Here is a 22001-nt window from a genome sequence, read left to right on the forward strand (position 1 = left end):
CATGATTGAATTAATGACAATCCTGTAACAAAACCACTAATGACATTTGTTTTTAACATTTTCTGTAGAACATAATCATGGGGATTGTAGAGTAAGTTAAGCTTTAGACCTATGTCTTTCTCTTTTTTTCCACTTTTATGATTCTGAAATTGAAAAAAAAATTGTTCTGATGAAGAACTGAAAAAAGTTGCTTTTTTTCTGACTGCAGTTTTCTAAAAGTGGAAATTAATGTTCTAAAATGTTTGTACACCTTGCAATTGTGTGTAGAGCTCAAAACGTAAAAAGCAAAATTTATTAAATTTCAACATACTTGTTATCCTGCATTCCGGTTGACTGTAGAGAACCTCTAGTCATGTCTATCTGTTTTTGATGCCTCTACAGAATAACTGCCCAGCATCCTCTGCCCAACCAATCAGAATGTAGGAAAATCTACAGATATGACGGAATCTACTGTGAATCTACCTACCAGAAGTATGTTGAAATCTTTGTGAGTCTTCTTTCTGGCTCGTGCATCAGTGCTTGTGGTTGCCAGCTATTCAAAAATATCCTTGTATTGAAGCCTTATTTTTATCTAATTTAGTGGGGGGAAAAAAAAAAAACAAACCAAACCAAATGAAAACAACCAAAAAAATTTGCCTCTGAAATCAAGAAAGAAAAAATGTTTATTCTTTTGAAATTGTGGTCTAAAAGTTTTTTTAATGACAGTACTAAAGCTCTTAGGTAAGCTTCTTTATATTGCAATAAACAAGTACTTATATGCAAGAAAATCTCAGCAAAATACATTGCACAGGTGCTACGCATCTTAGGGATTTGAAAGGTGTGTTATGTATAAATTAGCTGTCACTTTTTTTCAATCCTGTAATGGAATGATGAGTTGTAATTTGCATAATCCTTTAAGAAGTCAAATTATACTGTCATGTAGCAGACTTAACATGCTAGCTAAGATTTCAGAGCTTTGCAACTAATTACTATGTACCTTACAGGACAGTTAAATTGAAGTTGAGTCCTCTGTCTTTGCTGCGTTTGCTTTGTCCATTACTTAGCAGAATCTGCACTTTTGGTAACGAGGTGTTGTTACTATCACTGAAGTAAACACTCTGTTCTGGGGAGGAAATGACATTTTAATATATCATAGCTTGACTTGTATTGCTTTTGCTAAGATGAAAGTCTTTTTTCAAAAAAAAAATTGGAGTCTTCCAAAAAAGGATAGAAATTTATGCTTTGCAGAAAAGTTATGGAATATTGATTGAAGCAACATTAATCTTTAATTAATTAAATTCCCCTATAGAAAATGTAAAGTAGTGTAAACATAATTTCACTGAAGGCATTAGTCTTTTTGGGTATACTTTGCAAATATACTTTGTGTTTTTGTCCTTATACTCTTAACTTCTTTTGCAGTAGAGTGTCATTGAAAAAAAGGTGTCCCTTTTATTCCTTAAAAATCCTTTTTGAATCAAGCTGGTGAGTTCAACTTTCATTTACTTCTCCAACTGGTTATATAGACTTTTCTTTCACGGTTTCCATTTTTAAAATGATCAGGACATCCTGGTGGCTGTGAAGGTTGCTCTCTGAAATGGACATGAAATGGGTACTGGATGGAACTGATACCTATCCCTGCTGAGCATGATTTAGTTGATGACTGTTTCAGTGTTTCTTTGCTACATGTCTGTCTTTATTTCTTGATAGTCCATTGCCTAGTGTTATTCTTTTCATAAGAACTGGTGTAATTATAATGCTAAATTGTTTCTGAGTATTATTTTAAACAATTCTTTGTTATCTGTGAACCATTTATAGTGGTTCTTGGTGGTCAGGTTTCTGTAATTTGTTAGTGATTTTGTGGCTTTGTTAACAATTCATGGGTACTCTGAAGAAGCCTTTTGGTGTGTAAGGAGGGGTCCTTTAAGGACCATAATAAAGCAGCAGCTGATTGTTGACCGTTCAAACAACTGGAAATGAACAGTCAGCTGTTCTTCATTTGTAATTAAGCCAGTTTCCTGTGTCTGAAATTACTATCTGCTTAAAGGCTGAGGTTTGTCCATTTGGAGTCAGTGGAGAGCCTGCATGGGGCCACCAGGACTTTGGCTCATAGTAAGTCTTATCTTCTAACTATGGGAATCATCTCAAGGGCTTTCTTTCTTAAGAATTGGTGTTATTTGTAGTTAAGGTAGACACAGTAGGCAGCACAGCTGTGACTGCCAGGGAAAGTCACTAGGGGGATATCCATAACAAGGAAATATTGGCAAATAAATGATGAAGAAGGGGAGGAAATCCCCAAGATGTTAAATTGGAGCACTGTCACTGAGATGATTAATGGTGTTGTGTATTTTAGTGAAGATGCTTATCTGAATTGTCTTGAAACTATAGTGTACATTTAATAGTACCTATAAAAAAGCATGTGGTGCACGAGCACAATTCATATTTTATTTTCCTGAGTGTTTTCTCCAACTAAGTCTTTGGCTTCTGGTTATTAGAAAGCTGGTGTTAATGTATGTTATGTAGAAAGTATGTTTATTCTACATATTTAATATTAATCAGCATTTATATAGCTCCTTCCCTAGAGGATTGAAAGGTGTTTTGTAAAAAAACATGAGTGCCTTTTCAACACTCTTGGGAGATGAATGTTATCAACAATAGGGAAATGGTGATTGAAAGAAAGTGAGCTGAGATGCCAGGTACCGTTCAAGCTTTATTAAAAGAAAAGAATCTGCCGGGCTGTGCTCAAAGTGGGAAACAGCCTGGGGCTGCCCTGAAAATGGGGGACAGCACCAGGTGTGGGGGTGGTAGAGCTTATATAGTGCGCCAAGGGCTGGCTAATACCATTAAACTCTGGTCATTATGCTAATGTGGATCAGGGTGGAGAACTGCATGCTTGGGGAAGCAAAAGGGGTTTAAGTCAGGAGGCTTCTCCTAAAGCTAGGCGGGGAGGAGCCTGGTGCCGGAGTGGAAGACGAGTCCCATGGCTATTTTGTGCTCATTGTGTGTACAATGGGGCCGGTCATGTCCAAAATCCATCAGTGATCACTCAGATCCAGTCTTCCTAGGAAAGCAGACAGGGTCACAGGGCCACAGTGGGTAAAGAGCTAAACTTTCATCACTGATGGGGTCAGTTCTATTTTTTTAAATGTTTCTGTTGATTTCTGGCCTTGGGTGGCTGCCTTGGAAGATCCTCAAGCTTTCAGTGTCAAGCCATAAATATCAGGATTCCGTGGCATGAATTTTCACTTGCCTGGATGGATAGTTTATCAACGATAGCAGGTGCATCTTTGGGCAAGTTACTTTATTTCCTTGGGCCTCAATAATTACTACTAGATATAGGTATAGATACAGACAACTGACATATAATCCTATCTTCAGTGAGCTTATAGTCTATTACAGCAGTGTTTTTCAAACTCTGGATCACTACCCCAATGGTGGGGTATAAATCCATTTTAGTGGATCAAGATCAGAATTTTAAAAATGAAATGGAACAGAATAGAAAATTTCTATGCATTGCACTTAGGAAGAGTGTGTTTTATTTTGTGAGGTTTCTGTTTTAATTTTATCGGTTAGTGTATGTGTACATACAACTGCACATACATGCATACAGTGGGTAGGTCATGAAGTAAGATGGGTTTTTTTTTTTTCTGTGTTTAACATGCAGAAAAGAGTGAAAGCTCCTGTAATACCGAGTTGTGGTAACTATATAAATATAATGTGTAAGCCATATGTCATTATTACGATGGATTATAAAGAAAGAACTGGTCAGTTCAATGGAAAGGGTTCAGGAATGAAGAGGCTACACTGTCTCATCTCTCATTTATTTATGTGCTGGAGCCAGCTTGGATGGTGAGAGCCAGTTGTATGCATGTTTTTTCACTCTGTGATCTGTGACCTCATGTTAGTAACTTGAAATTGGGGAAAGTATTTTTGCACCCTGAAAATTGGAAATTGCTGCAAATCAGGTGCCCTCGCACCCGCATCTGGTTGTTAAACATTTACCAGCATATCATTGCTCATATTCCTTCCAACTATAATTCTATGGTTTTATAATTATTGTTAATCATCTTACATTTAAAAACATTGTTTTATATGTTGCACTTCGATTTTTGAGGAATTTTTAAAATGACTAGGTAATTGTTTTAATATTAAAAATTTAAAGCAAACAGGAATAGAAAACTGGATTTATTTTCAAAAAGTCTATAATTATTTTAAAATAATGGAAATAGTTCCCCTAACTTATTACATTAAATGCTTATGATACTTTCACAGTTTAAAACTTCAAATTATTATTGATTATATTAAGTTTTTTGGGGAAAAGAATAGAAATATTCATATTTTTAAAAACACTAGTCATAAATATTTTACAAATTCTGTTTTATGTTAAGCAGTCATTTTGCTAAGCACTAAAATTTTTAGGTCCCAGACCCCTCTTCCCTTTTCAACTGCCTATTATGTTTCACAATAATATATCTGTATTTTAGCAAACTCATTTCTGAAGAAGTTTATTTGATAGGGAGATACCAAAGTTCTTTCCAAATTACAACAATTGTCAAACTTACTTTTTTCTATTTTCAAATATAAAAGTAAAAGCAGTATAGTGTCTAAAAAGAAAAGACAACTCCCTTTATAATAACTATAACTTTGAACTTAATTTTTAAAGAAAATATCAGGTGAGTCAGAGGAAAGGAAACATTCATGTACATGAAATTGTAGTAATACATTTGTAGAAAATCATCTGTGTTAAGAATATTTGATAGTGAGGAAATTTAATTAGGTAGCAGAAAGTCAACTGAGCAAGGCCTTTATAGCATCTGTTTTTCACAATTCAGCCCTATAGCTGGACACGACCATAGAGGGATTTGAGGAAGAGTCAGGTGTTCTTAAAACTGTGTTCAAGAACGATCATTTCACCATATTTGGAAAAGAGTGAGCAAGTCTGAGGAGACTGGAACTTCAATTACTAACATTACTGAGCGTAGGCTATGCCATTGCAACAGTTACTGCAGCACCAATTTTAAACAAAAGAGTTAATCCAGGGTTCCTAGTCTCCAAGTGCAGCCAAGACTGAGGAACCCTAGTTGAGAAGATTTTTGTAACTGACTTAGACAGTTGTCATCTAAAGCAGAGGAGACCATTGGCAAAATTGTAGGGTTTGTCTTTGAGCTGTCTTCTCCAACCCAAGTCCCTTTCCCTCCTCTGTGAAATTCATTCCACCGGATACCTGGTTAGTGTTTCAAGCCCAGCCTAATGCCCATGGGGCAGTATTGTCTGTGCCCCTCTTTGCAGATCAGGTGTTGTTAACTGATAATGTTTTCTCAGGACTATTTGCCTTTTAATAAGCAACTCCAAGTGAATGAATTCAAGGAAAAATGTGAATCTTCTCCAATATAATAATTTCAGATATCGTGACAGGGCTTGGAGAAATTAATTTGAGGCTGGAGGGGAGTGAAGTTTCTCCCATATCCAAAAATCACATACCCAGAATGTGGGTGTTCTTCTACTCAGTATAGTATTAAAGCTGGCATGGCCAAGAAGCATGGGTTTGAAAATGGGAAGATTCAGACTAAAAAGAGGGAGTAAATTAACAAGGTCCAGAGAAGCAGAGAATGAGTGTAGAAAGAAGGAACTCACCAGTTTTTTATCAGCTGTGTTGTGCCAGACAGAGTGCTAACCACTTTCACGTGTTATCCCAATTAAGAAGAACAAGACAGGCACCTTGTCAGGCAGTCTGCTGGGGGGTAGATGGTCACCTACACTGAAGGGGAGGGAAAGGTCAAGGAGGCTCCTGCAGTAGCAGCAGCGAATTCTTTGCTGGTGGTTTAACCTGAGTGATTGATTGCTATTATACAGCCCCCCACCCAATTAGAATAATTTATGCCAGTTGGTTTGGATCAGTAAATAACAAAGAATTGAGAAAAGAGCTAGAAATATACAGTTAACTTCATAAAGAACCCTGATAGAATCTGCATGTTAAATAGACATTGAACTTTGTAACAAGAACTGCTTCAAGCCTTTCAATATCCAAATGAATTCTGATTTCCACATCATGCCTCTCAGACCTCAGCATGGTTTCTTGTGGTTTCTCCCAGTTAATTTTAGCATCACACCAATTATTTTGCCTTAAATGACTTGAAGTGGCATATCTTGGTAATGTAGACGGTATGAAAGTATATTATTTACAGCTTACTCCAGACAAGCTTAAAAATAATTTATTCATTTAACAAACATATTTTGATCATCAACCATGGGTCAGGTGCTGTTCTACACAAACTGTTCTATACTAATAGAGGTGACTAAGAAAATCTCTGTCCTCTGGAAGACTAGAAGACTGAGATATCAACAAGTAATTGGGATTCAGCATGAGAGGTGCCTTGAGAGAGAAAGGAATGCGAGCCATGGAAGTGGCACCATGAAGCAGTGATTATTAATAGGCCAGTTGAGTCCCCAGGTCTTCATGGTGGAGGAGATACTTGAGTTAGGGGCGTATTGCCTGTGGTAGTGCTCTAGGCTAAAAGACAGGCATTTCTGGTAGCAAACTGCAAATGGCACAAGGCAGGAGTGGAGGGCTGGGGAAGGGTGACTAGAGGTGAGATTGGAGAGGAAGGGAGAGCAAAGGCATCAGATCAGGGAGGACTGCCAGCCCCTGGAGGAGTTTTCAGGAGAAGAGAAGGATATGACATAGACTACATGTTAGAGAATTACACTGGAGGTAGGTTAGACCAGAAGCGGGAAACCTGCTGTGGGGGTGGCCCACAGCTTCATATTCTCTTTCACAAATCATTTAGTGTGCTTTGCAAGGAAGATGTGGGATTGTGCTGTTTGTTAATTTGAAGTTATTTTTGACTTATAAGTATCTTGGGGGAATCTCCCAGTATAAAATCCAGTTCAGGATCTGTCCACAAATTCTTTGCCTTCCCTGGCTTGAGGTGCTCAGTGTCTGCATTTTAGCTCACAGACCACTTGTAATTCAAGATAAATGAATACCAAGAGTAAAAATGGATAGGTACAGGCAGCATGATTTAGGATGAAAGAATATTAATTGGCTTCACCAGAGTGTATATTTTCATTATGAGAGAACTGACTACCTAGATTTTTAAAAATAATTGGTTAGTGACACACCTGCAGTTTGTATGAGAACTCTAGAAATTTGAGAACAGAAATTGAAGGTCAAGGTGAGAGGAATAGATCCACAATGAACCTTTTGTTGGCATTTTGAACTACAGTGTTCAAAATCACTAACAGGTAGTTTCAGAGGTAGAGATACTAACATACTTGTGCCCAAACTTTAAAAATAATACAATAACCTTAAAGTTATTCATAAACTATGGTTTTAATAAATTCTCCTCACTTTAAAAGCAGCTTGTTCTGTGTGTTGAGTTTATAAATGTCTCTTTAGTGAGTCTTTGGACTTAGTTTATGCATTAGAGTGGAAGAATTATGCTTTATTCTTTGATTGAGCAACCTGTTTTAATAGATCCATAAGTCCATGCAGTAGTATTCAGTCATTTCTAGAGGTGGTTAAACCTCCTGGAAATTAATCTGGGTTTGATCCTAGCTCCACAAATATCTATTATAATATGTGGGACAGTGGCTAAGTTACTTAACTGTTTAAGCTTCTATATTCTTGCCTCTAAAAAGGGGCTAAAAATAATAACTATCTCATATGTTGTTTTGAGGATCAGTATGATGATGGTAACTAACATTGCTGATCTTTTACCAGATGCAGATGTCAGGTGTGGGGCTAGTGGTTTACCACATGTTTTTAAAAAAATTCTTATAATAAACCCGTATACTAGGTATGATTATTACCACTATTTTACAGATAGAGGCTTACATAGCTGAAGGAACTCACTCAAAGTTAAGAAGGTAGGATGTGGTAGAATTTGGATTAACATCACCAAATACTGGCCCACTAGCCAAATCTAGCCCCTACTTCTCCCTGCCCATTTATTGTAAATAAAGTTTTATTGGAACATGGCCTTACCCATTCATTTATGTACTCTTTATGACTCCTTTCCTGCTACAAGGAAATAGTTGGATAGTGGTGACAGAGACCATATGGCCTACAAAGCCTCAAATATTTACAATCTGGCCATTTATAGAAAAAGTTTGCTGACCTCTGAATTGAACCTCAGGCTGGCTGAACTCAGAGCCTAAGGTCTAAATCATAAAAACACTTATAGTGCATGGCATATGGGAAGTATTCATTAATTGAATACTACTTGGTTACTTGTCTAACTTGGGATACAACTGTTCAGCTCAGGACTCTTGTCTGCAAAATAGAAATAAGAAACATTCAACCTCTAAACTATTATGACTACGTCGATAGTGAAGAACTTAAAGTTCCAAAAGGAACACAATAAATTGCATGTTCTATGTATGTATTGCTATGTTTTATTAATACAAGTGGAGAGGAGTTCCATTTTCATAGCAATCAAAGTTCAGTATTCCACTGAAGGAAATAATTGTGAATTTCAGTGGATATTCAGGATCTCTGTTAAAATAATTTCATTCTTTAGAAAATTTTATTCTTTTTAGGAAATTTAAGAAAATATCTTCCTTATGAATAATAGATAAATTATTGTGGAAATGCCATTATAATAAAAATTATGATCTGTATCATTAAAAAATGTGTGAGCAGTATGTTTGATAGGAAAAAAAAAAACATGCACCAGGATTTATTTCTTTTAATGAGAAGATAAATAACATACCTCCCATAATAGTCCTAGCAACAAGGGATGAGGTTATGGTTTCAACTTTACCCTGCTCATAACTTTTATTTCTGTGTGTTTTTCTGTCCTCTGCTCAGTAAATAGCCTTGGATTCTTGCTATATTGGAGCTTACAGAGCAGGCTTTGGTGGGCCTTCAACTTGCATTGAAGGGGTATTCCTGGAATTTCCTTTCAGTAGACCCAATGTCATGGCTCTGGGATGATGAATAGGGGAGGTCCTAGATTAGTTACTTCGTGACATTTTATCCTCTTCTCTTGGAATAGCTCTATTTAAATAGATATGCAATACACTTTCATTGTGGAACATGTAGAAAATGTAGGTAAGCATAAAGAAAAACCATAAATATCACTTGTATCAGCCATAGATAGCCACTGTTAGATAATTGTCTATCTTTGCAGTCTTCTATATAATTGTATGTATTTATATGCATATTGCATTTTATGGATGTATATCCACGTATAATAGGTATTTTTTTGTGAATTCATGTTACAAATGCCTCAGCTGGGGAATTTCTGGGGCCAGGTGTCCTAACTTGCTGTCTGGCTATTGCTAAGCTATGGGTAAGGCCTGGAATCCTCACAGCGCCAATTGTCTAGCTCTTAATCCTGTTCGTGACGCCAATTGTAAAGCTAGGCAACCCCACTATTTGTCCCGGCTCTTTTACTTGCCGGTAATCCTACACTGACTGGGCTGAAGGTTGAGCTAGGGCTGGGTCTGGAGCTCCCAGACCCCTCAAGCCCATTCACAGACTGGGTCACAAACCCCTAACACTCCAGGCTGGGTTACCAGACTCCTTACACGCAGGTCTATGAGCTAGGTAACCGGCCAAAAAGGTCCTTGGAGCCATAGGTTGGAAAGTATGGCTGCACAGGGCAGATGCCTGAGGTCAACGCCTGCCGGCCTGTTTCACCAAAACTCACTGTCTTTCTCTCTCTCTCTCTCCCCCCTGCCCCCTCCCCCCGCCTCCCCCTGCCCCCTCCCTCTACCTCTCTTTCTCTCTCTCTCAAGAACACAGGAATACCAACAAAACTAAAAAGATACATTGGCTCACATGTGCACTAACTCCACACACACACACACACACACACACACACACACACACACACACACACACACACACACACACACACACACACAATTTGCTTACAGTGGATGTGCTAAAACCACACTAAACAGGACCGAGGCAAGGGCCCTGACCAAACCATTCTATTTTCCCAGCACTTGCACACAAATAGCATATTTAGGGGAAGCTGGAAGCTATATGGTCACCTTCCATATTGAAAACATGTTCTGCAGAGATTTTCTTTCTGGCATGTATTTTTTTCCTGGTGTAGTTTGTATAGACTTTACTGTATTTTTATCACTTGTTTTTGTGAGGAGGAATTTAAATTCTTTTGTTTGAATTTAAATTCCTCTAGCAAGAACTAATGATATACTCATTAGCAATAAGTTTTGCAGCAGAGAAATCCTTACCATCTCAGTATTTATTTTTAGCTAGTATATTACATCATTTAAATGTGGAAATAGTTTTACAAGCTATAGGATGAAGCTAACGGTGAGAAGGGTATGGTGGGTTTAAGAAACATGAGGCTTTTTCAGATCACATATGAGAAGTAACTGTTAAGTGATTAGATGGAGTTTTCTGGCTGCTTTACAAACTCATTCTCCCACATGCCATGTCTGCTGCATCATTCTCTAGGTTGCTTGAAAAGAGAATTCTATTTATTGTGTTCAGCATTGAGATGTTTAGATCTAGTTCTCAAAGCACAGAGAGGGTTGGGTCCTTTGATTTTGGTTCAATGACCAGTGTGCAAAGAAAGCATTCTTTGACTTTGTACTGGCAAACTTGAGGCCTCTGTCATTCATATATCAGTTTGAGAATTCTTTGGAATTAGGTACTTGAGATTTATGTGATTAAATAGACTATCACTGCATCTTATTTAAAACCTAATTTCCTTTCCCCTCCCTCAGCCCAGTTATAAAGGATCCCTGGGCCTCATTCTTTGCTTGTTCTCGTGTGTTACCAATGAGGAGAGGCCTACTTCTCTTACTAGCAATTATCATAACTTGTATTTCAACCAACATAAGCTTTCACAACAGCATCATTTTCCTGACTATTGCCTGTTGGAGGTGCTCCCAGTGAATCACAGCTAACTGCATGCCTTAGCCTTGAAACCAGGAGGTATACAATCTTTTTGATGATTCTCTTTGCTTCCTCTCTCCAACTCCACTAACAAAAGTGTTTTAGGGGTGAAACTGAGTTAGCATGGTTCCGTTGGGCACAAAGCCTCCTGTCTTGTGTGCTTTAAGCACCATCTGGATCTCCTGGAGAAGAAGGCATTTTACAGTGTTGCAGGGAATCTTTGCTCACTTCCAGGGGAAGCAGCATGCCTTTCCAGGGACTGCCTGATGGCTTGCAAGGGGAATATAAGATGCAGCAACTCTGATTCTCATCCCCTGCGAAATTCATCAGGTGTCCTAAGTTTTGAATTAATATCAGTGAAAGCGGTGGTGTTAATGTCACCACATTTTTAAAGGGAGAGGTCTGGAGACACATCCAGTGGGTATAAGGGTGGAGGGTAGGGGGTACTCCTGAGCTCTTGTAAAATTCATGATCGGTAAATTAATCTGTTAGCAAGATTGTTTGTTCTTTTTTCTGAATGCTGCTTGTCTAGAGCTAGTAACAATTTTATATGAAGCTGGTAAGAGGAAAGAATACTGAATTTAAAAATTATCATGGTTCTTGTGAAATGCCTCAGGGAAGAGAAGACTAGAAAACTAAAACTATGGGCCAGAGGATTTTAAGTAGAATATATTTTTACAGGATTCTGGTAGCAAGTTGGTTCACTTGCACCACGAATACCTTTATTGGGTCTTTTCAGAAGAAATGTGCACGACACAAATGTTTTCATGTTAGTACAGAGTGTCCTCGGAATGTGAGGCTCTGAGATATAGACTCAGGAGAATGAATACAGATACATTTATTCTACCATTGAAAGGAAACACTCGTTGATGCCAAGGCCTTTCATTGTGAGGCTAAGCTGATCCTTCTAGGGACAACAGAAACTTCATCTCTTGATGGTGAAGTTATTTTTCAGTTTCAGCATTCCTACTTCTGTGTTGGCTGGTTTTCCATATGCGGTAATACGAATGAGGCTGAGATAGGCTGTAGTAATCGATAAGGCTGAAATCTGGAGGAAGAGACATAACTGTTCCAAATATGTTGTTCTGTGGGCTTCAAGCTTTATAATTTTTGACCAGAGCAACCATATTTGAAGTAGGTAATATTATTCTGATTTTGTACTTGAGAAAATGGAGGCTCAGAGAGGTTAGGCAAGTTGCTCAGTTCACATGGCTAAGAAGGTACAACCTGGTAATTATTTAAAGAAGCCCAAATCAGATTTGTCTGGCTCAGCAGTTCATTACCTTCCAACTGGAAGGCATGACCACTTGGAGCAGGTTGATACTTTAGCTCAGAAAAACATCCATCCTCTATTCAGGGGTACTCTGTTGAAATCTATTTCCACAAAAGAATAAGACCCCGAGGAACTTAAAGCCATACCTACAGAGGATATGGTCATATTTGAACATTAGTCATTTAAAGGACATACAGAGTTCTTTGTAAAACTGTCTACTCTCTAGCATGGGGGCAATTAAGTCTCCTCCTTGGAAATTCTATCCGTCCTTACACTGCAGTTATCACACAGAAATGAATGAATCTCAACTTTTTTATCTTAAGCCCTACCTCTTTCCAAACTCTAGCTTTATATTTTCATATATTTATATTTTCTTTATATGTACTTGACATTTCTACTTGTGTTCCACTTTACATCAACTTCCATGTGTAATAACCTACAAGTTTGCAAGTGCTTTCATGGACATTCCCAATTAATCCTCAAAGCAACTTAATGATTGTGTTTTGTATCTATTTTACATGGAAAAAGCGAAACAAAACAAAGCAAAAGCAAACACTTGTGTCATAGAGGTGAAGTGCTTTGAAGAATTTCAGCCAGATGTGGTATGGCATGGCCGGCCTGCAAATCAAGCCCTTTCTCATCTCCTAGTTTAGGGCTCTTTCCAGGACAGCACAACCATTCCTCTAAAACAGAACTCAGCATCTTCCCAGAAAGATCCTCTCTTACCTCACACTTCTTTTGCTTTATCTTCATTTATATAGTCATTAAGGCTCACTCTTGGAATCATCTTTCATTCTCTCTCTCTCTCATATTAAATATCATTTGGGAGCATAATTTCTTTTAAAAATATTTCCCTTTTCCTCCCATCTCCCTTATTCAAACGATTATTTCATGCCTGCATTGTTGCAGTCTCCTAATTAGTCTTCTTATCTCCTATCTTAAGGATCTTATTCAGAGAAACGAATACTTGGGTCCTACTATATAGCATGCACCATGCTAGGGAATGCAAAAATTTTCCTTTCTGGGCTACTTTATAGTTACCAGTTTAAAATATTATTTCTAACATATTACCTTGCTCAAAAATCATTGACTGCTTATTCTCACTGCATGGTGTCTATAATCTTAGTGTTTAAAACCCACCAATCTTGGTCCAGTGTGCCTTTCAGCTTTCTCCCTCCCCCCAGACGTTTCCCAGCACAAGCTCTCTGCTCCTGTCCATGAAACATGTCTACTCACTCTTGTTAGGCACAGCACATGTGCGGACTCCTCGCCTTTGCCGAATGCTCTGTGAAGTCTTTCTAACCTAGCTTCATCCACAGTTGTTTCTCTCTCCTCTTGATTTAATTTTGCACATTAATTGGGTATCATTTATAGCCAGGAACTATTGTTTGTGATATATCAGTGAACAAAGACCAAAATCTTTGTTCTCAAAGTTAGATGGCTTTAGAAATAGGCAGTAAACAACAAACATTAAAAATGAAGGAAACCATATGGTCTGTTCGGTGGTGGTCAGTGCCTTGGAAAAAAAATATAGGAGGTCAAGAGGCATTAGGAGTGCTGATGTGAAGGTGGGTCAGTTGCGTTTCAAATGGGTGAGGCCCCATTAAAAAGATGACATTTGAGCAAAGACTTTAAGGAAATGAGGGATTTAGGCAACCAGACAAGAGAAAGTATTCCAGGTAGAACAAACAACTGCTGCAAAGGCTCTGAAGCTGAAGAGATGTTAACATGGTCTAAGCCCATCAGGAAGGCCAGGTGGGGGAGTCTGAGTTAGCAAGGAACGCAGTAGCAGGAGACAGAAGCCGGCACCTAGGAGGCTGGCAGGCCTGGCAGGCCTTTGGGTTTTTATTACACTTGAAATGGGGCCTTGGGAGGATTTCAAATTAAGGTGTGATGGGATCTAACTTCTTTTAGAATCAGTCTGGCTGCTAGCTGAGTGTATGCTTCAGGGGAGCAAGGGTGGAAGCAGGGGCCTGGCTCAGAAGCTATTATGGTAACCAAGGTGGCTCATACCAATGGTGCAGAAGTGGGGGTGGTGATAAGAATCTGTATTCTGGTATGTTTTGAAGGAAGAGCCAATAGGATTTCCTGATGGATTAGATGACAGGGAAAAATATAAAGAGAGTGAACTAAATATTGAATCCAAAGTTAAATCCTAATTTATCATTTACTCTGTGTTACATGTGTGGCAGCACTCAATCATGTATATGTAAATAAATACCTTTCAGGAACTTGTAAACTTGGAGATGAGGCATGACATAAACTTATAAAAGTTAAATGGTAAGAGACGGTGTGTGAGTGTGTGTATGCATGTGCATGGATAACATCTTCTCAATAAGACTGCAAATTCTTTAGAGAGATTTATGTATTTATTCACTCCACAGGTTTTTAAAAAGGTACTTGTTAAAGGTTGGTGATTGTCTTACATCTGAGAAGTGCTAAACGCAATCGGAGAACTTCAGTGTAGTGGATAAGTGTGCAGGCTCTGATGAGAGACTGATGTATTCAAACCCTAGTTCCATTACTTATTTGCTGGGTGATCTTGACCAAGTTCTGTTTCCCATTTTTTTAATCTGTGAAATGATCATGTTATCTCATAGGGTTTACCATGGTGATTAAATGGACTAATGCAAGTAAACTGTTTAGAACAATACTTGGACTCATATAGCATTTATCATTACTAAGTTATTGTCAGGAAAGATTAGAGGATTTAACAGTTGGACTGATTTTTCTTTCCTTCTTAACCACCCATGTTCAAACCTGTCAAGATGCATGTGAATAATAAATGTGAATAATAAGGTCTCATAGTAAACTTTGCTCTCTAGTTGATGGTTAGTAAATAACATAGAGAATTGCATAATGATCAGTATGACCACCTGCCTCTCTTTAGAGGTGGACATGGAGGCTGGTCAGTCAGCAACCCTTCCGGGTACATTTGATTTACAGGCTGGCAAACAGTATTTAAATATCTAACACATAAAAAGATCAATGTTTTCTTATTTTTTAGCTTAAAATGTTGAATGTGTATTAAAATGAGAAAAATAATTTTCAAGATAGATATGACTTTCCTAGTACATAAAAGCAAGGAGATCACATCAAGGAGGGAATATTATTTTTGGGCCCCAATACAGGAAATTACTATTTTTCTCTCCATGTTTATATTTTGTTACCTAATATCTCCCTTCTATTTTAAAATTTAAAAAAAATTTTCATGTGGTTGTCGTTCCTTTCATCCCTCTTATTATCAGCAACTTATTTGACTTCCAAATCCAGGAAGGAACAGTGTGTTGTGGCTGTGGAGCTCATGCAGACATTTTTAGTGTCAGAGATGATTTGAAGAGCAGCTTAATTCTGCTTTCACCAAGTGCCTGGTACTTCAGTGAGGCACTCAGTTTGTGTTTGAGCTCAGTATTCCTGATCCCATTCTATACATCCTAGATGGCAATGCAGACAGTAGCTGTCAATGAGTAACAGGTAAATATTGAACAGGGAAGCCCTTTTGATTAGCTTTGTGCATCATTATTTGAAAGTAGCGTGCAGTCAGAATGGCTCCATCACTCATGATTGTAGCACATTGCATGAGGGTCAGAGCATCAAACTGCCAGGTAGAAAGATGAGGTTGCATTCTTTCTTCTGTACATGGGCCTGTATTCCTGCAGTGCTGGACTAGTTACAGCTAGCTAGTGAGCAAAAGGTCGACTATTTAGCACAATATAAATGGAAAATGTTTAAGATAGTAAAACACAAAGAAGGTTCAAGAGGGACTTTATGCTATGTAGGTATAAATATTTTAAAGCATATTTATAATTACTTTTTGAAGTGTATAATAATATGGATGCTCTTATTATTTTATCCAGGTTCAGAAATCCTTTTCCAATATGGAATTTAAACAGTTATAGCAGACTGAAAGTGAATGTTTGGTCTTACTAGTATGTGTTGAAAAGAAGTTATTTCAGCCTCTATCCATTTTCCTAGGTTTGGTCTATACCACCTAATAGGTACAACTTACCACTGTGACACATTTATGCTCAAGGTTGGTCTGTAGTTGATTTGTGATTCTGATCTAACCATTGAACCTCGTGATAAATTAATGGTTTATTGTCATTAGGAACAATACTCTTGTCTTCATTATTAATATTTTTGAGCATCCATCAAAAGATATGCATGGAACTTGGAAAAAGACAGATGGGATTGAATAGAAAAGGACAGCTTTCTGCTCTCAAACATTTCTAGATCAACACTTACATGGTCTGAAGAGGTACAGATAAACCATGATTAGATTGTTTATGCATTTTTAGGATAGACTCAATTCCAATTACAAAACGTTATCATGAACTAAACATTTTAGAGTAAATCTTTTGGTTGAGACTTTTGTGTTGAATTATAGAAATAAGATTCAGAAAGATATTTGCAATAATTAAGATTATTAAAGCAACCAAAAATAGCAAACCAAATTTATCTCTTTCTTATCATATTCTAGAGCAACAGATAAGAAAGCAGGCATTTTATGACATTTTAAGTATATATTTGTAACTTTTTAAATTTGCTTAATTAGATGGATTAATGCTATTGTTACTGTTTAGCATACACAAACCACAAAATGACAAAATCTATATACAGTATGTTGGATGAAATCTTAATTTTATTTATCTCTTAAGCGTTAAACCCATACAACCTAGTCAACATAACAGCCCCAAAATAAAAAAATAATAGTTTTATTCTGAAAATTATTTAAATAAAAAATAAAATATCATGTAGTGATGCTAATTAGAGCTGTAAATTGCACATTTCTATTACATTTCTGAAGAAGAGATTCTGTGTTGGTATCTTTTTAAAAATTTCAATTTTGCTTTAAGTGAACAGTGGAAAATATTAATATTCTTGCCCTTTATTTATAATGTTCTGGAGTAATTGATGGGATCCCTCCCTACCCCATAAAGGAAAGAATTTAAAGTTTCATTTAGAAAATAACCTCAATTAGATGAGTGTTATTTACAAAGCAATGTATTAGAAATAATTGTATTGTATTTTGAAGTTTAGATAAACCTATAATATGAACATGAAAAACATAACAAATTGAAAATGTAATTTAACAAGGGTAAAATTTTCTTTACAATAGAAATTCACTGAAAGTTTATGCTGCTTCAAGAGCAGTGTGGGCTACTGTACTCTTCCCTTGGGTACCCAAGATCTAATTTGGACTAGGTTCCAAGTGAACATGTGTTAGGTGGTCCCTCTGTAACCCTGATTGGATATTTTGCCACACCACAAAACTAGAACATGATTTGACATAAATCTTTGTTTAGAACTGAAATAGCAGGGGATGCTGTGGGTCAGGATGGAATTGGCAAGGCTGTGTGGGAACGTGCTCACATAGCCTGATGTCTAGCAGAGCCAGTACTTTTAGGCCTTTGGTTACCTTGAAATTACAGGTAGTAAATCAACACCTAGTCTCTCTGGGACAGAAACCTGAATACACAGTATTCTTTTGTGCAGACTTATTTGTGACCCATATATTAATTTATATTTTATTTATAAGAAAATGTGTATATATGTACGTACATTAATTTTGGAGGAATCCTAATAACTCCCACTACTTACAAAGATTTTTTCTGTTATCATGTTTATGCCCTAACAAGAAATAGAACAAATTACACAAGTATTATTTAAATGATGATGACACCACTTCAGACTTTTAACATTCTATTTTAGTCACTGGACAACTTGATAATGTTTTATTTGGGGTAAATGGAATATATTGAAGGAGAATGTGGAGTTTAAAAAGTTATTTGGCTCCATTCAGGAATAAATATTCATTTACCAAGGAAATATTTATCTCTGTGAAAAACTATAGGTATCCCCATTTCTCAAGGAAGTTGCAGGCTGGTAGGGGAAATAAGGCATACAAAGGGTCTTCAAAAAGTTCATGGAAAGATTTGTATTATTATTATTTTCATTTTTTTATTTTTTTAGTTAAATATCTCACTGGACTTTTTTGTGATTCTAGAATCAGGCAACATGTTATTCCATAAAATAGAATGTGTTCCCTCATATTATCTTTTAATTCCATTTTCCTGTGGACTTTTTGAAGTATCTTCATAAAACAATTTATTGATTTAATAAATATTTAGTGGATGCTACTAATACCAGGCATTGTTTCAGGCTCTAGGTATACAGTAGTGAATGAGACATCCAAAGTTCCTATAGCATGAAGTTTATATTCAGGTGAAGGGGCAGACTGTATGCAGATATATTGGTTTTTATTTTAATTGATTAATTAATTAATTAATTTATTTATTTAAAGGTGGCACTCTAGTTATGAAGGAAATTAAGTCAGAACAAGGAAATGGAGTGTGATAAGTGCTTTTGATACAAGACAGGACATGTGACATGCATTAAGAATGGCCTAAGTCTCTCAGTTCCGTACAAGTCCAGAAGGGCAAAGTCATTGCGGCTGTGGGGAATTGAGCAACTCTTCATGGAGCAGATGGAACTTGATGCTGGCCCTTAAAGGATGGGAATGAACAAGCCATGTTCGTATGTGACAAACAAGATGGAAAAAAGAGTTTCCATTCAGGATTGAGTAGAAAGGGATGAGGCTGATGGGACTTTGAAGAGAGGAATTTGGATTTGGCATTTTATATGAAGTATTGGAGCCAAAGAATAATGGAATTTGTGGCATTTTCCCCCTCTCTGTTTGCATGGAGTGGATGAAAGAGAGGCTGGCTGACAGGCTGTTATGATCATCATGAAGTGTGGAGACTTATGAATTTTTTATCTGCCCAAGCATGGAGTATTTTAAAATGTATTTAAGGGCTGTTATATGAACATGGGGTAGGGTAGAGGGATCATGTCATCTCCTGACTTGTGAAAGTGATTTGCAGATTGGAAAGTTTGAGAACTACTGAAAACAAGATTCAATCAGGAAACACTTTAAAAAACTATATGTATTGATAGAGCACCAGGAAGAACTCAGGAGTTAGCGAACATTCTTGGGCTTGAATAGACAGCCAAAAATGGTTGCATAGATGGATTAATTATAAGCAATTGCCAACATTCAGTTCATATCTTACTATATAAGAAACAAATACATGTTAATTTTATAGAACAAGTATATATAACATAAACTAGTGATCATCAAATAGATGTCCTTCAGCTCTGTATTTGTTAGTAAATGCTGCTTGTGCATCAAGGTGCCAATCATACATAACACATGCAGTTGTGGGTGAAGGTGCAGGAATAACACAACATTTCTTAAAGATAGATCAGTGCATGAGAACAAATATGTAGATGTGTTTGTTAATGGCAGATACCAGATTGTGTGATTAGTATTCATTTTTTTGCTAGGCACCATATTAAGGGGAGGTTTTTAATAAATTTTTTCTGAATTGTTGTCTATGAAGTTGAAGATTTACATTCTTATTAACTTGATTCCTACCTCCATCTTAGACAAACAATACAAGAGGAAGGAAAAAAATCTTATTTGAATCATCATTTCATTAGAACTTGTAATTGATGTACTATATTGTATTACCTGCTTCAATTTATTTTCTGCTTCAGTATACAAGCCCCTTTTGAGAGATGTTCCGTTGTATAGGAAGTGGGTTTTCATCCTTCAAGTCATAAGGGTACTTTGATTATTGGGACACCAGATTCCTAGCACTAACCCAGTTTCTGTAGGAGTTCTGACTTAAATGTGTTAAGGTTTTGTGAGTAAGGTTCACACTTACTACACTTGTTGTTACAGTTAATGTTTGATTTCTGAAAAGTATTTGGGTTTCTGGGAATTTCATAGGGTTCTTCTACATTTTTCATCATGTTAGGTGACTATAAAATACATGAGCATGAATATCCTGAAAGGGAAGTTGACTCTATTCCTAGCAATGTGTTAAGTATCTTAGCTCATGTCATTTTAAATCATTTCACTTCCTTTGGTAATTCATATTTTATTTTTCATTTCATATCTATGATATATCACTAATGTTCTTCATGACCTTTGTTTCTGAGGTGTGTCCTACACATGCTGTCTTTTTTCTCGTCTTGGCTCATGAAGCTGATATCACCAAAGAATAACTAATGCTTGATTCTGTTAGTTGAGCTTGCCATGGTGTCTTTGGTTCACCTGGCAAGTCATCTGCAGGACACTAGAGCACATTTTATAGCAGCTTCTATTAGTCAACAGAAACACTTAACAAACTGCATCCTTTATGCTAAGTATTAGGCCACTAAACTGGTGAAAGGGGGAGAACTTACAACCATGTGTTAACTTCTTTAAAATATTTATTTAGGGAGGCGATGATGTAATGAATGCTAATAAATAACTTGAGAATTTAGTAAATATTTAACAAACTGAATTTTCAGTCCATAAAACTATGTATTTTGTTCAAGTTCCAACATTTTAAGTTTTAGTTTGGTATTTTATTAATTGGTAGAATCAGAGATTGAGTTATATTAAAAAAAATTAAGCTTAGTTTTTAAATCATTCATAGTTCTACATGTCTGTTTGTTTCTATAGTAATCAGAATTGGTCTTTAAAATCCTTAACCAATGAAACGATCACACAATTTTTGTAAATAATATGTGTTTTAATGTTTTTTAATAATTATTTGCCACCAGACTTGAAATACCATTAAGTAAAAAAATTTTTTAAAAAAATCTTTCTATCACTACTTTCCCTAAGTACTCTAAAATAACCTAAAAACAAGGGTCTTTATATTTTTGTGATCAGACAATTTGTAATGAACAGAGGTTGATAAGCAAAAATAAGGTCTTACATCCCAACAAAAAAAAAATACAGGAGAATGGTAGAGTTGCTTATGACATTGCATAGGAAATCCTGTGTCAGAAGGTAAAGAGCCTCTTGTTGAAAAGCCACCTAGAGCCTTTGAGCTGGAGGATTTTATTTTCCCATAGATACCATGTTACCAATTATGTAAAGAAGAGTATAGACTTCTCGTTAGTTGATAAATGGAGATTGTAATCATTTCCTAGGTTATTTTATGGTGTTTGTTAGCAATATTTACCTTCCTAAGTAGACTCAGCGTAATTCTTATAGCAGCTTTCCCTCATTTCTGGAAGACATATAAATAATGTGGTACTTATGTGAAGACTTACATGTCACTGAAAAACTGTGGTTTTTGCCTTAGCTCAACAGAGCAGCAAGATTATATTAACACAGACTTTGGACCATTTTAGTTCCCATAGGGTACAGAGTGTAGCTGATATGACATGACTTGCCTTCAACAGTTGTTTTAACAAGATAGCCTTCATGTACAATATACTGAGCTGAAAGGCATAACCAAGTAATATTAGCAAGAAACACTGTTGGCAAAATTCTTGACTTTCATCTTTATCTGATTAATCCAAAGCAATGTGTTACTTACAAAAAAGTATTTTCAACTGAATATATATGACAGAATATTTCTTTTAAATGTCTATAACTTTGCAAGAACTATTTTTGGTATGTGGTATCTTTATTCTACAAAAGTTTTTCTATATTTATTGCAAAGCACAAATAGAAAAATATCCAAGACTTTGGATGTCTGGTATAAAGAGACTTGATGCTATTCATTTAATTACTGTTGAACACCTACGGGGTACCAGGCACTATTCTAGGCACTGGGGATACAACAGTGGATAAAACAGGCAAATATATGCGTCTTTGTGTTCGCATTCCTGTGGGAGTAACAGACAATAAGCAAATGGAATTATAAAGTGCATGAGAAGGTGGTAAGAGCCCTGCAGGTAACAATAAGCAGGAAAGTGGGCTAGAGAGACCTAGAGATGGTGGATGGGGATTACAATTCTAAATGGGGTGGCCAGAAAAGGCCTTGCTGAAAGGGCAACAACAAGCAAAGTTCTGAAGGAGATGCT

At 36.6% G+C, this 22001-nt stretch overlaps 1 protein-coding gene across 4 annotated transcripts in view; it reads left to right on the forward strand.

Moving 5' to 3' along the window:
* NPAS3 (neuronal PAS domain protein 3) overlaps positions 1 to 22001 on the forward strand; it is an 857631-nt gene that overhangs the window by 115944 nt on the left and 719686 nt on the right. For 2 of the 4 annotated variants that reach the window (XM_063090950.1, XM_063090951.1), the window contains exon 2: positions 382 to 471. The exons of the other annotated variants lie outside the window; for them this stretch is intronic. In XM_063090950.1, the coding sequence (XP_062947020.1) occupies positions 382 to 471 (90 nt within the window). The remainder of the gene's footprint in view (positions 1 to 381; positions 472 to 22001) is intronic. 4 annotated transcript variants of the gene reach the window in all.

The sequence above is a fragment of the Cynocephalus volans genome, chromosome 3 (genome assembly GCF_027409185.1).
Source record: "Cynocephalus volans isolate mCynVol1 chromosome 3, mCynVol1.pri, whole genome shotgun sequence".
Classification (NCBI taxonomy): domain Eukaryota; kingdom Metazoa; phylum Chordata; class Mammalia; order Dermoptera; family Cynocephalidae; genus Cynocephalus; species Cynocephalus volans.